Source organism: Bidens hawaiensis, unplaced genomic scaffold (genome assembly GCF_021521415.1).
Source record: "Bidens hawaiensis isolate Kalapana, Puna unplaced genomic scaffold, B.hawaiensis_p1.1 tig00038717_1, whole genome shotgun sequence".
In the NCBI taxonomy this organism is placed as follows: domain Eukaryota; kingdom Viridiplantae; phylum Streptophyta; class Magnoliopsida; order Asterales; family Asteraceae; genus Bidens; species Bidens hawaiensis.
In genome coordinates this window covers 119,113-133,422 of record NW_027496818.1, presented here as the reverse complement: position 1 = coordinate 133,422, position 14,310 = coordinate 119,113, and the positions used below count along the sequence as shown (strand labels likewise).

Genomic DNA, 14,310 nt, shown 5'->3' with positions numbered 1-14,310 from the left:
TAAGATAATTGTAACTTTTAAACCTTGTACTAAATTGTTCTTTTAGAGAGAGGCTAGACGAAAATTCAAATTATTATTTTAATGAAACAGGTTATACGTCTTGCGAAATGATTCAAATGAACGTATGATGCGAAAATTTCCCTCTACTCCAAAACACAATACGCCACGTCAGCGATCCGCGTGCCTATCCACTTAATCTCAATCGTCCATCATCATCCACATCAACGGCTACCAATTCTTCAAAATAACACATCCAAAACCTTACTCCACTATATATACACCAAATCCACATCACTTGTTTTCATCTTCATCTCGTTTCTTCGATTTCACACAAATTTCAGGTACAAAAATCAATTCCTTCAACAAATATTAACAAACATTTCATCTTATTATTTTCCTAATTCGTTTTAATTCGTTACACAGATTTGACAATGTCTGGACGTGGTAAGGGAGGTAAGGGTTTGGGCAAGGGCGGAGCCAAGAGGCACAGGAAGGTTCTTCGCGATAACATCCAGGGTATCACCAAGCCTGCTATTCGGAGGTTGGCTCGCAGAGGCGGTGTCAAGCGTATCAGTGGGTTGATCTATGAGGAGACACGTGGAGTGTTGAAGATCTTTTTGGAGAATGTGATCAGAGATGCTGTGACCTACACTGAGCATGCTCGCCGGAAGACGGTGACGGCCATGGATGTGGTTTATGCCTTGAAGAGACAAGGCCGTACTCTCTATGGGTTCGGTGGTTAGGGTTAGGGTTATTGTATTACTGGTACTGTGTTTGATATATGGAGTTTGAATTTTATTTGAAGTTGTTATGTTTTACGATTTGGAATGGAAAGGCAAATATTCAAGTTGTTTGATTTTGTGTTACATTTTTTGTCGTATATTTAACAGAATGGTGGTCGTGGTTAGGCATCTGGCATTTTTGATTCAAATTTGTGTGTTAGGTTTTTGATTGCGTTAATTGACATTGAATTTATTGTATTGGTATTATTAAAACTTATTTAAATGATTAAAAACTTATTTAAGTTAACAAATCCAATGTAATAATCCAATGGCTCAAAACATATGATTTATTTGGAACCGAGTGATACTGGTTGAAAGCCGGTTGTATTAAGCTTCAACTCGATAAAAGTCAACAAAACGACCCAACCTGAGAATGCAGACGTTGGAGCATGGAATAAGCTATTTTTATTTGAAAATAGAAGTTTCATTATCTTTTTGACTGGGTGTAGTGGTGGCACCACATATTGCTAGTTATCATCTCCTTTATTGGTTAGAAAAAAGTGGCCCCACCTTCTTCTACAACATGGCGCTATGTAAAAAGCGCTCAAGCCATTTATGGTCTCAAAGCAACCTCGGGGGCTGTGTTCCCGGGCACTTTGGGGCTTTTACGGTGGCCAAAGCGCCCCACTACGGTCTACGGATGGCCTTATTATTCGTTAATATTTTTCCTTTTTTGTTTTTGTATTTCTTATTTCCTAAGTTATCTTTTTAGCATAAATAGGAGTGTAGATATTTATTGTTAGTTTTTGGTTGAATTAAGAAGCTTGCTAATCAAAGCTTTTGGTTCAAAAGCCTTCGAGTAAACTCATGTGTCCTTGTGACTATTACCGTGGATTCAATATCAAAGTTAATGATAATTCTATATGATGAGTCAAAGTTAATGATAATTCAATATGATGAGTGTGCTTCTGATGTTATTATGTTTAATTATTTATTTCCTGCTATTAACAAATATAAAAATCTCTTCTAAATCCTATAAAGTATTTCTTGGGTAATCATTTGATCCGACAATTCACAAGACCCGTAATACACTACCGACTAATAGATGAGGTGAAACCCGTGGAAGAAAATTTGATCCCGTGACCTCTCCTAGAGGAGTATCTAATGCAGTAATGCTTACCAAGACACCATCCCCTGAAGATTCCATTCTATAGTAAATATTATGTATTTTGTAGATGTTAATGAGGGGTAGTTTTGTTTTAATCTGCCGCCTCGAAGAAGAAACGCCATATAGTCGGAGCTATATTGTATACTTACAAAACAAAATCTTGTCCTATAGATCTGCACAAGGATACAGACGGTACCATTGTTTTAGTTTGTCCTTTGTTGTTTTATTAACTTTTTCTTATTTTGACTTATATTTAATTCCAGTTATCTGTATTTTGATCAAAATCGTAGTAGAAGCAGTTTATTGAAAATGCACCAAGTGGAGAATGAATTGAAACCAAACACGAACATGATTATTGCTATAGTCGGATCATTTAATAGTCTTATTTAAATACATTCAAATGATTTGATTGACAGCATCTTATTTTCGATTCGGAAGCAAGACGAAAGGAAACTAAGGGCAAAAGAAATTATACGTATTATGCCCATGATGAAAGTAGTATGCTGATTACTCAGCTAACAAGGCCTGAGTTTTTTTTTCATATACAAATTGAAATCTTTAGATTCATCAGCGCACCACACAAATATGCCTCCAAGCTTACCTTGTCGCTTCAACTTTTTGCAGGCCTCAAAGAATCCCTTATTAGGAGGCAAACCTAAGTTACCCTTGCTTATGAAACTCGCTAGCAGCTGACTTCCTGCATAACTTGAAGCTTGTTGTTGATTAAAATGATTTACAAACTGCGAGACACTGAGTTTATCATACGCATAAAACTGGAAATTTACATAATCGATAACGTGTCCATATTTCTTCCATAAAGCCGTATAATGACGCTCAACTGGCCCGTTATCTTCATAGGGGGCAATAGAAGCAAATTTGATGGTTCGTTTTTCTTTTAGGATTGTTATCAGTCGTCCTATACATTCAACGAAAGTTTCTTCATTTGATTTAAAGTGTTCGTAATCTATGTCGATACCATCCAAATTGTATTGCTTGATCATGCTTGTTAGTGAATTAACCGCATTTTGAACCCATGAGTTAATGGATTTAGGGGAAAAATAGACCTTATGGTTATCATTACCAACACTATCCCCACCCAAGCTAACTGCCACTTTGACATTTGAGTTCTTGGCTTTAATTGCTGCTATATCTGAAGGACCCAAATGGTTGGTTTCCCAGAAAACATTGAATTTGCCATTTGCGGGTGACGGGTGATTATCTGAGGTGTAATCTATAGCGAACGCTAGAATGAAATGGACTTCTACATCAGAGTTCAATGGTACATCAGATAACTTAACTGTGTTAGATTCCGCACCAATGTACTCCCGGAAAAGATTCGAATTAGCAGCTGCACAATCAGTTAACAAATACAAGATTAGTTCTAGAAAACTAATAACTAATAATCAATCATACAAGCGCGCCGTCAATGTGAAGCAAACTTACCACCGCAAGATGATACAAGAAGAATAAATATTGTGGCCACAAAAACATTATAAAACATCATGCTTTGAACACCAATGGATATTATTATTATTGTTGCTTATATAGCAGATTCTAAATGTGTTTTTATGATCTTAATTTGGTAGATGACAATGATATAGTTTTGGGTTGTAGTGGTAATATATTGCTAGATTTAGCATTTAGCAGAAAGATAATTCCTTGTTATAACCAGAAATATTAATGTTATATTGTTGGTAGGACCTGTATAGGCGGTACCTCCATGACTGTACGTAATAAGAACTTGTATCTTTTGGATTCATGTTGAGTGGATTAGAGTTTGCACCATAGATTCTAACGTTTGAAATGATTCAATGAATATGACTAATAATATATTGTTTCTTATTTCTTGTTTGAGGTTTATAACAGATAGTGATGGATAGATAAACCTCACATAAAGACATGAATGTCTGGCTAGGTTCAGACATGGAAGATTCAGACCAGTTGCTTCACTAATATTCAAGAAACAAAAGCCAAACTTGGTCGTTGGTAAATATGATGTGGTAGTCACGGACCTAGTTTCGGTTTCCGTTGGAGCCGACTGTTTAACTTGTTCGTCGAACCCTAGATTTTAGATTCGGGGGTTTTTGATTTTGAGTTCTTAAGTAAAATTGAACACACTATGGTTTTGTTCACCTCCGGAAGCTAAGTGATTTGCATTTTGGATTTGCTTGATTTTGTGGAGAAATAAGAAAGATGGAGATGGATGTTGGTTATGAAGGTTTAGTTCCGTCGGATTTATTAATACGTTGACACGTTGTGCGATTTTAAAGATCCACAAATTTTGTCGGATAGTGTTGAAATTCTATTGGATCCGACGAGATTTTTAGGCCATTTTTTTGGGGTTTTTTTTTGTAAAACATGGACTATTTTTGGAAATTTTGAGTCAAACTAGACTATTTTGGGGATTTTTCCAAACCTATATCCTCCCCTAAAACAAATGTTTTCAGACCTGGACTAGAGATTGACCCGGGCAACCTAACTACTGCAGACCTGGACTAGAGATTGACCTGGACTAGAGAAAACAGGTTAACTACTGCAGACTGGACCAATATGCTTAGTGGGTCCCCGTCAGATGGTCGGTCCGGTTTGGGTTTCAAAACATTGCTTAAAGCCTTTAACCATAATCACAGGTCTTCAAGAAGTCCTATCCTCCACCAAATCCTAGCTTAGAGATGTGAAAATCTAGCATATCAAACCGAAATTTCTCATCCTAAATCAATTCGGGTCTGCCTCATCGACACCCCCTCCCCCTATATAGTAAGGGTTACCACTAATCTAACAAGAGCTCTCGTCTGTCTAATACTTCACATGCCCAAACCATCTCAATCTCACCTTCTTTATCTTATGTGATATACTAGCCACCCACCACTCCTAAACTTTCTTGGAAAACTTGATCTGACCTTGTGTGCCCACACATCTACCCCAACATCATCAACTCTGCCATCTCCGGCTTTCGCGCCTAGCTATGTATTTTACATGACCAATAATTTGTTTCATATACCACTGTATATCTCATTGCAAACCTATAAAATTTCCCTTTTAATTTTGTTAGGAAACTGCCACACAAACCTAGTAGCAACTGATGTGGGGGGTCAAATGTTGGTTTAATGTGTATACTATAAATTTGTGCTTTTAAGAGTTTATATATATGGAATTGGTTTGCTTCGGGATGATTAATGTTATTTAGGTTCTAGAGCTTAAACGAGTGTTTTGGAAGCTATTGGAAAGGAATCAAGGAACAAGGAATGAGAGTGATGAAGATTGAAAATTATTTGGTAAATCGGGGGACACCGTACAATACACTGGTAGGCACCGTACTGCACGGCAGTGGCGTACAACATCAGTGTACCTGTCATCGTACGCTAGTAAGGAATTGCCTAGTTTTATGAAGATCGCTGTACGGAACGGTGAAGCCCGTCATACAATATGACACATGCCGACTTGGTTTGCGAATTTTCGTATTTGGAAGTATAAAATGAATATATTTTTAGGGTTTGAAGATATCTTTTGGTTGGTAGACGAATTCAAGGACAACCAAGGGTGATTTTGGGTCATTTAAATCACACCAATCACCTCTCCAATCATGCTTCCTTCAACTGAATCAATATTTGAAGTTTTCATCTCAATGATTCAAGGCTAAACCTTCTGTGACAATCTCAGGTGTAGGGTTTTTGTCTAAACTAATTGTATTGTGATTTCTATCTATGATTGGATTGAGTTTTGAGTAATTATTTGGTAATTGAACCTTTACGTTCGTTAGTTATTTAATTTGTGTTCATCAACATTTGAATTATGTCCTTATCGCCATTGAACATTTATCATTGATAGATGCTAGGTTTTATATTAACGAACTGGTAATCAGGTAGACCGTGTTCAATTGTGTCAATTCGGCGGATTAGGATATGTAAATCATCGCAACCAAATTACAATGTTTAGTAATTATTTATCAACATTAATTATAGAGTCATGTCTATGTGATTATCCAATGATAGAAATTGTAAGTATTCAATTTATTGCATAACATGAATCTGAAGTGTAGTCACCTTCTCTAATCGTTTTACAACAAAAGCTATTTGTGTTTACATCAAACAAATCGGTTTTTAAATTTCTTGATATAGTTATAATATTATCAATTAATAAATAATTAACCTGATTAGCACTTTCCACTGATTCTATGTGGATTTGACACCTTATTTGCCTTTACTAGTGAAGATAATTTTACAAATATTTTTTATTGCCCTTTCGACATGATTAGCGGTTCTCCATTTACATCATCCTACATGGATGCGATAGGCAAAGCCACTATCTATCTCCCCACCGCTCTATAAGTACAACTTAGTTGATTGCGGAACCAGTTAGCCTTAGGTGGTGATATTGGAGTCCTCATCATCATTACCCCACTGAGTCATAGTAAAGATGATAGGTCTTTGAGTGACTAGTCCTCAATCCTAAAGTGTTTGCTACTCCTCTAGCCTCATTTTTAGATCATGTTTATTCTCAGCAACTAACAAAATGTCGCCTGCAAAAAATATGCACCCCATAACTTTCTTCTTGGTAGGCTTTAACAACTCGTAGAGAACTACTTCCAAATGAAACGAGCTCAATCACTAATAGAAAAAGAGATGTTTTTCTATAATCGAATTTTAGGAAATTTGTTTGAAAAATTCGGTTTCAAACAATTTTCTTACAAACAAGTTGTTGGAAAAACACATGCTTGAAAATCATTTTCAACCGTTTTCCAACAACTTTTCTTACAAAATTGCTACAAAAACATGTGGCTGTAAACTTCCTATAACTTCCCTACAAAAACTATTCATAGTGTTTGTTAGATAATATTGTAGCAAAGTTTGAGCTTATTTTTTTGTTGGAAATATGTTGGAACTACTTGTTGTAGGAAATTTGTAGGAAGTTTTTGTAAGAAAATGACTTGTTTTCTAGTAGTGAATGTTGACGCTTGTTTTATAGTCCTAACATATATATATCCTTAATTATTTCTACATATTACACAAGGATCTTTTGTCCTTATGGCTATCCCAAAGCAGTCAACATGATACATTGCCGTATGGCTTTTCTAGGTCAGTAAACACCGGATCTCGCTTCATCTCTATGTACTTTTCCATCAAGTGATAGCTAGATGAAAATAAGTTATGGTTCATTACAATCTAGTGATAGCTAAATGAAGACAACACGTTATAGTTAATTTCTATCACAATTTATAATAACATACAAATTATGTTAAACAAAACTCATTACATATAAGATTCATAAGAAAATGATTAACAAGTAAAAATTACATCTACGTTCTTTCAAACAAAAGATGTTAATTTTAGCTGTAACGTAAGCTAGTGCTTCTTTTTTCCCATTATTCATAAAACATCACATTTTCGTTTGTGCTAAACTGACCTAAAAACTGCGTTATGGCAAGTTGTCATGTTGCAACCAGCAAAACCTAGCTAGCTTGAATAATAGATAGACCACACGAAAATTATGTTTTCATATTTTCACCATGAAACGGACAAGGCCGGCAATTTCATTCATGTTTTAAAAAAAATGTCATCTTACTGTGAAGTGTGATAGTCACCACTAACGCGAGCCAATATAATTCGGTTAATACCCGGAAATCCAACTCAACAATATTAAGTGAATCCGATTAGATAAGTAATAAAAGCAAATTGCACAATTGGCCCTATGTAATATAACCTGGTTTTATAGATTGAACCAGACGCTGCCTAGAACCTGCCAAAGGGGCATTTCTCTTTTAGAACCACGTTAGTCTTAACCATCGAGACTCCTAAGAATAGTCTTTATCGAGCTTGAGACCCGCACCTGCTAACTCACATCAATGTAAGTTTGGATTTCTCTTTGGTCATACATGCTAACTCACATCAATGCAAGTTTGGATTTCTCTTTGGTCATATATACCTGCAAACTCACATCAATATATGTTTGGATTTATCTTTGGTCATAAGTAAATCTGATTAATTACCAAGATGGCTTGATGACACCAAAATTAGAAACAAGTATTTAAATACATAATATATATTTAACTCGACCATCTTTCAAGGGAGGTCAGTTGTTAATTACTTTGAACTTGGTTAAGAAGGTAAACCGACACACATATTAATACACATACTCCAAATGGTTGATCATTGATCAACACCCGACTACGTACAAGCAGGGTTGCCTCTAAGATCTCTGGTGCCCCAAGCTAGCTAGTATTGAAAAATAGATCCTGATATCCAATTTTTTTTGAAAAATTTGGATCATGGACTCACGGTCAAGCCGTACAAGATTTTGGGTTGTAAATTGGACGACTAGCTAATTGGCTAATTATTTGTTAGGTTTTTAAAAATTTAGTCGAAAACTTCAGGCCACCCGTCAAAACGGGCCCTAAGCGGTTGATGAGATCCGCCACTCACGACCTTGACTACAAGTTGACACGAAAGGTTCTTTGCTCAGAGCGGAGCATAGGCGGCCATATAATTTGTTTGCGAGTGAACAAATGTTTTTGGTTGTGTGGTAGTCAATTCCAACAATATCTTGATTCACATTGAAGTTAAAGTACTTGAAGACTTAAGTCTATGTTATATTGATAAATTTTAGATTTTATCTTTCAAAATGGAAACAGTTGAGCTGTGACAATACAATGAACACACACAATTACATTATAAAAGTATTTAAACAATCCTTTCTATCAAGCCTAGATATTCCTAGGGCAGATGATCATATATACGAACATACAAACACGCCCGATATCACAAGCGTTGGAACTTCGATCAACATTCCAAACCTAACGAAGGACTTCTAGATGTACAAGGTGATCTTCTCGTAACCCAAACTCTTATGTACATCTTATTATAATCAAAAGTTCTCCTTGTGGAATTCAAATCTAGTTGAGGTTTCTACTGAAAATTCTTTAGCGATGCTTTCTAGCGACTTGACGAGCGTTTGGCTCCCACAATAGAACACACCTGTAAAACAATGATCACCATAAGGTATCCAGAAAGTTTAAAAATTACAGATTAAAAAACAAATAATGAAACAAGATGTTTACCAACTCTAGCAGAATCATGGTTAGTTGCTAGAGTGGAGAATACCCTCTTCCAATTAGGTCTTGAAAAATGTGTTCTTATCTGTTAGAAACAAAATTTTCAGATTGGGAAGAAAGGAGCAATATGGAATAATGGTTTCAAGAAAACATACGCGACTTTGAGAGACAACATCAACTCCATTTTTCGCATGTTGCAGAGACTGCACCATGGCAATGAGCGCGGATCGTGCATCACCTTCTTCATGAACACATGTCAAGTAGGTATGCATTTCGATTATGTTCTGCGAATTACATTCAAAATTTCCATTATAACAATCCTAATTTGACTCACATGTATGGAAATAATGAATTAGTTTTGGTAACTAGAACCCACTTCTTTGTCGTACTCAGCAATATCATCCATAACTCCTTTGAACCACTCAAAAGATCCTTGTTCCCTTGTCACCCAGTAGAAGTAGGCTCGATCGGGAACTTTTCCATGAGAACCCTATGCGAAACTGGTTAGCATACCCTCATTTTCGTAATGCAACATTGTATAGAATATTATTTATTACTTACTGCTTCCCTTTGGTGATTTAGGAGATCTTTCAAAATGCTAATGAAGGGTGTTGCTCCAATACCCAAACCAATAAGTAATAGGATGTCATATTTCCTGTAATCTTGAGCCGGCGCTCCATATGGTCCTTTGATGATTATTGTAGGGTATCTAGAAGAGGAAAAGGCTAAGATCACTAATTTATGAGAAAGCTATGTAAAAAGGGATAATTTAGGTTTGCTTACATTGATTGTGCTTCCTCTACAGAAACATTAACGTTTGCTTTAGTTTCTAGCCGAACAAGATTTCCTTTTACAGATCTTGAAGCAGAAGCACCGACTTGAGGTTTTTGCGGTGGAGGCTCACAAGCCTGCATTTCTGTGTTTTAGAATTAGATTAACAGTACAAAAGGTTGAAGATAAAGATTGATGAGTAAAGTGTCAAAATTTAAATGCTGGTGCATTTAGCTGAGAGGATGTTCTTTTACCTTTGCAAATTCGTCTTTAAGAGCTGTCGTCCAGTCTCCTAAAGTACGAATATGTACACTTAAGTAATCATCTCCGGGTGCAGATGTTATGGAGAAAGGATGCCTGTGATAAACATTGATCATGTCCCTTTAGATTCATATAGCAGTTTTTCAATACTTGTTTAACATTTTTATAAAAGTCGGCTGGATCGGATAAGATATTTACCACTCAAAACCTGATATATTTGGACATTTAACAAAAAGGTACATTCCGCTCTTGTACTTGAATCCATTAGGTTTGGTCATATAGAGCGCCAGCACGTTTCCAGTGTATATAATAGCCTATAGATAGGCACATACATCAGATGTCATCATGTGTGGTTAAAAAGAAAAGAGAAACAGAAGCATTGTTGGTCACCTTAACGATATGAACCCGGTGGTTATGATCAGAGGCGGTAAGAACTCTCTCACTTGCATAACACAACATTGGGATCACAAGATACATCCATGTCTGCAAGGTAATTAAGTTTACATAATTCAAACTTTGAATCAAAGAGGGTATATAAAGGGAAAATCACCAAAATGGCCATTTTAAATGTTTAACTTGACAAAGTAGCCTTAGATTTTTCTTTTACAAATACGGAGTATATCATTTGACTTTTCTTGTTTTTGGTTTAGAAATTGTTTTTGCCGCATGGCACCTCCTGCAAGCAAATGATACTGGATTTGTCATGGCAGCATTGAAATCTGTTGTGCCAAGATTAAAATTTGTTACATCAAGGGACACTTGTCAAACACAGGTTGATTGAAAATGTTTAACGGTCAAGACTGTTTTGCCAAAATCGCCATTTTTGAGATTTTCCCATATATAAAACTGTTTAGTATGACTGGGTAAATTGGCTTACTGTTTTCAAGTACCAGAAAGTGGCAAACACTAGGAAGTACCCGTGCATGATCAGCAAGATGTAAACAATAATCAGAAGATGATGTGCATACCAAAAAGAAGTAAAACCGGCTAAATTATTAAACGGCCATGGTAAATTTATAACATTTCTTCTAAAAGCATGTGTCGCGAGTAGAAAACAAAAGAACATCGTTACATCCATGATCACACCCGTAAAACCTGGGATTGTTAGCATTAAATCCTTATACGATGGCTGCGCAGGGAGCAAATTTCCATAAACACGCTGGAAAGTGTCTGGTGGGCAAGTGCTAATCCTTATAAAATTGCAACCCATATGTGCACCAGTATGAATTATTGTTCCAATCACAATGGCAACCGAAATAAGTTTATGAAAGTTGATGTTATCATCAAAAGGTAAAAGTTTGCCCAACCATGTTTCTCGTAAGCCAGTGAGTGTTTTTCTACAAACCGGAAGGAGAATTAGAGCCATGTTAAGCTTTAGGGTCTCACCCGCAGCCTTGGCTAAGCATACACAATAACCCATTACTTCGAACGTTGGCAGCTTGGTGTATTGAAGGAATTTCCATTCAAAAAGTGTGATGTTAAGCACGAGAAATATGGTTACCACCCATACTCTTCTCCAGTTATCTTGTACAAGTTCTATCCCTTCGTTAATGAATCTTCTCGTTGGGTTGCGATAATTTTGTGGGATCATAGACATTGCTAGGTTAGTAGTATCTTGATTCTTCCTAGTATTCTCTGATACCGGCTTTGCCTTACCATTGTCGTTCAATACCATACCTGTTAGAAGGATTTCGAGTTGCCACATCTGTCCCAAGAAACAAAGTTTAGAAAAATAGTAACAAGTGAAGGGGGTGTTTCATTTGAATGTTAATTTTGAAGTAGTTATAACACTGACAATCAGAATAAGATAACTAACTCTAGCAAAACCACGTATAGAAAATGGCGTTATAGGATTTGATTCTGTTACTTAAAGTTGCAACAATCATATACTTGATTGTTTGAAAATTTTTTATTATTAAAGAATTAATTGGTAGAATAACTAAAATTGAGAGGTAGCATCTCTCAAATTAGTTAAAAGACAAAAGATAAATAGGTAATCTGATTACACCTTCAAATAATGAGTTACGGTAGTGATAGCAGGAATTGCAATTTGGCAAACAAACCCGAGCCTATGGGGCAAACCTGATACCTAAAACATTCGGTACGGGTAATGGGATGGGAACTTGGCGTATGAGAGTAGTTTTAAAATATTTTGTAAGCATTGGACGAGTATAGTATTAGGTAATACCCGACCCGATTACCTAAAACGTAATATCCGTTTACAAAATCATACATGTAAACATTTGTCCTTTTATACGTATTTATATTGGTATATAGAATAATCTACTTATTTATGTTTATAATTCTAATTATATTGGGTGTAGTAAAATAATTTAAAAAATATTATAGTTAGAATTATATTTAGAAATCCCAACGGGTAACTTTTGACAAATTAACATCCATACATGATACCTGATGGATAATTACCTAATAGATACCGGCATGTATTAGGCTACACATGAAACATAAATTTAGAACCGGGTATGGAACTGGGATTTTCAATACCCATCTCATTTCCATCCCTAAATGAAAGTGTCCAGCGTAATAAGAAGCAGAAATTTTCATCAAATTCTAAAATTGATTAATCATAGAATTTGTTTCAAACCAAAAATGCCAACAACCAAATATGCCAAAAAAGTCTATTTATATATAACCTCTATGTAACCACGATGGTCCGGGTCTAGCTCATCCATGATTAGAGCTGCATATGTCCCGGCTTGGTTCTTGAAATTCGAAAGCTTGTTCGCCGAAGCGCTCATTATAAGTACCTTAATGATGAGAAAATCAGCATGAGTTTGAGCCCCTGGTAAATTACAAATGAGAAGAAGAAAATGCCTCTTTAATAGTTTCTCACCTCTTTTACCTCATCCTCTGATAATATACCATCTCCATTCTTGTCACACCTAAAACATTAAATCAATAAAAATCTTTAACTTGGATATATATCCTGATTCTAGGTTTTCGTAGGCCAGAGCGCGCAATCGAACAAACATGCGAATATAAATTTACATGTCGAAAAAGATACTAAGCCGAGCATCAAGGTCTTTCTTTGTCATCTCCTCCCAAAAATCTCTAACTTGTTCTTTAGTGAGCCCTTCTTCACCATCTATATTCCTACGCCTAGCCATGGCATCATACAACTCCCCTGCAAATTCGATGCTATCGCCCATTCCTACAAAACAGATACGAAACATTCAACAAATAAGTTATATATTATACAACCCGCATTACATTTACATTCATGACAACATTTTCAAATTAATCTTGATTTCTATTTTCTAACCAAGGCAGATTCCAAATTTATCTTTCGGTAGCTTTCCCTCGACAGCAAATTGATTAAAACGTCTCTCAATCGACCTCCACGCGTCCCCTTCTTTTCCTGTTACGGTTCTATCAAGAAACCGCAAACTATTAAGCCCTTTGGCAGCCGTTGACGTTGTCCGTCCCATTTTCGGTGCCCCTCCAACAGAAGGTGGTGGTGCCCTCTTAGATGCTGCCTTGCTAGTGGTACGGCTTAACGGTAACAACCCACCTGGCTTACGCCCATCATCGTTGATGGAGGTGACGGGTTTGGAGTTGGACGGTTGGGATTTCCCATCTATTGGGTCGATCTCTACGCTCTCAAGATCAACCCCTTTCATTATTGTGTTTGATCAGGTTTACTTTCTGACCATATAAAGTTAGAAAGATTTTGTGTTTTGTTTTCAGAAAATGGGAAGGAAAGAAGTAAGGAGGGAGGGAGAATGGAATGTGTAATGAGGAATGAATGGGAAATGAGGGGGAGAAAATAAACCAACCAAGATGGGAAGAGTTAGAGGTTGTTAACTGTCTAAAAATAGAAAGAAACTTATGTTCTTCTATGTTGTTTAAAACATAAATTTTGACTTAAAAATGGAATCAAGTCCAAAATCTTTCTTTTGTGTAACATGGGTTTGACCCATAACAAGATGTTTGATGACCCATTTAGAGCATATATTTTAGTCAATACAGTCTTTAAATAATTTTTCTGTTAGAGTAATGAAAACCTTATAAAAGTTAATTATATTATATCTAGTATATATGGTTTTAGTTATTATTATAGAGATAAATAATTTATTTTTTCTTATATCATGCCCTCATGCTAGACTAGGGGTGAGCAGAAAATCGAATTAACCGAACCGAAACCGAATAACCGAAAAAACCTAGCCGAAAAAACCGAACCGAAGCATTAACCGACGGTTAATCTTTTAGTTTTTTGAAAAAACCAATTTTTGGGTTTAGGTTCGGTTATCCATTTAAAAAAACCGAACCGAACCGATTAATCAAACCTATGTTTTCTACGTGTTTTTTTAATATGTTAT

At 36.0% G+C, this 14,310-nt stretch overlaps 1 protein-coding gene and 2 pseudogenes across 1 annotated transcript; 1 reads left to right on the top strand and 2 right to left on the bottom strand.

Annotated features, from left to right (window-relative positions):
• The first annotated feature begins 392 nt into the window (after positions 1 to 392).
• Positions 393 to 856, top strand: LOC143590677 (histone H4). The gene has a single exon (XM_077071087.1). It carries the CDS (start codon positions 432 to 434, stop codon positions 741 to 743), a length of 312 nt encoding a protein of 103 aa, XP_076927202.1. The 5' UTR covers positions 393 to 431; the 3' UTR covers positions 744 to 856.
• A 1,541-nt stretch (positions 857 to 2,397) lies between these two features.
• On the bottom strand, positions 2,398 to 3,982 carry LOC143590676 (chitinase 2-like; annotated as a pseudogene).
• A 4,569-nt stretch (positions 3,983 to 8,551) lies between these two features.
• On the bottom strand, positions 8,552 to 13,991 carry LOC143590673 (putative respiratory burst oxidase homolog protein H; annotated as a pseudogene).
• Positions 13,992 to 14,310: the final 319 nt, after the last annotated feature.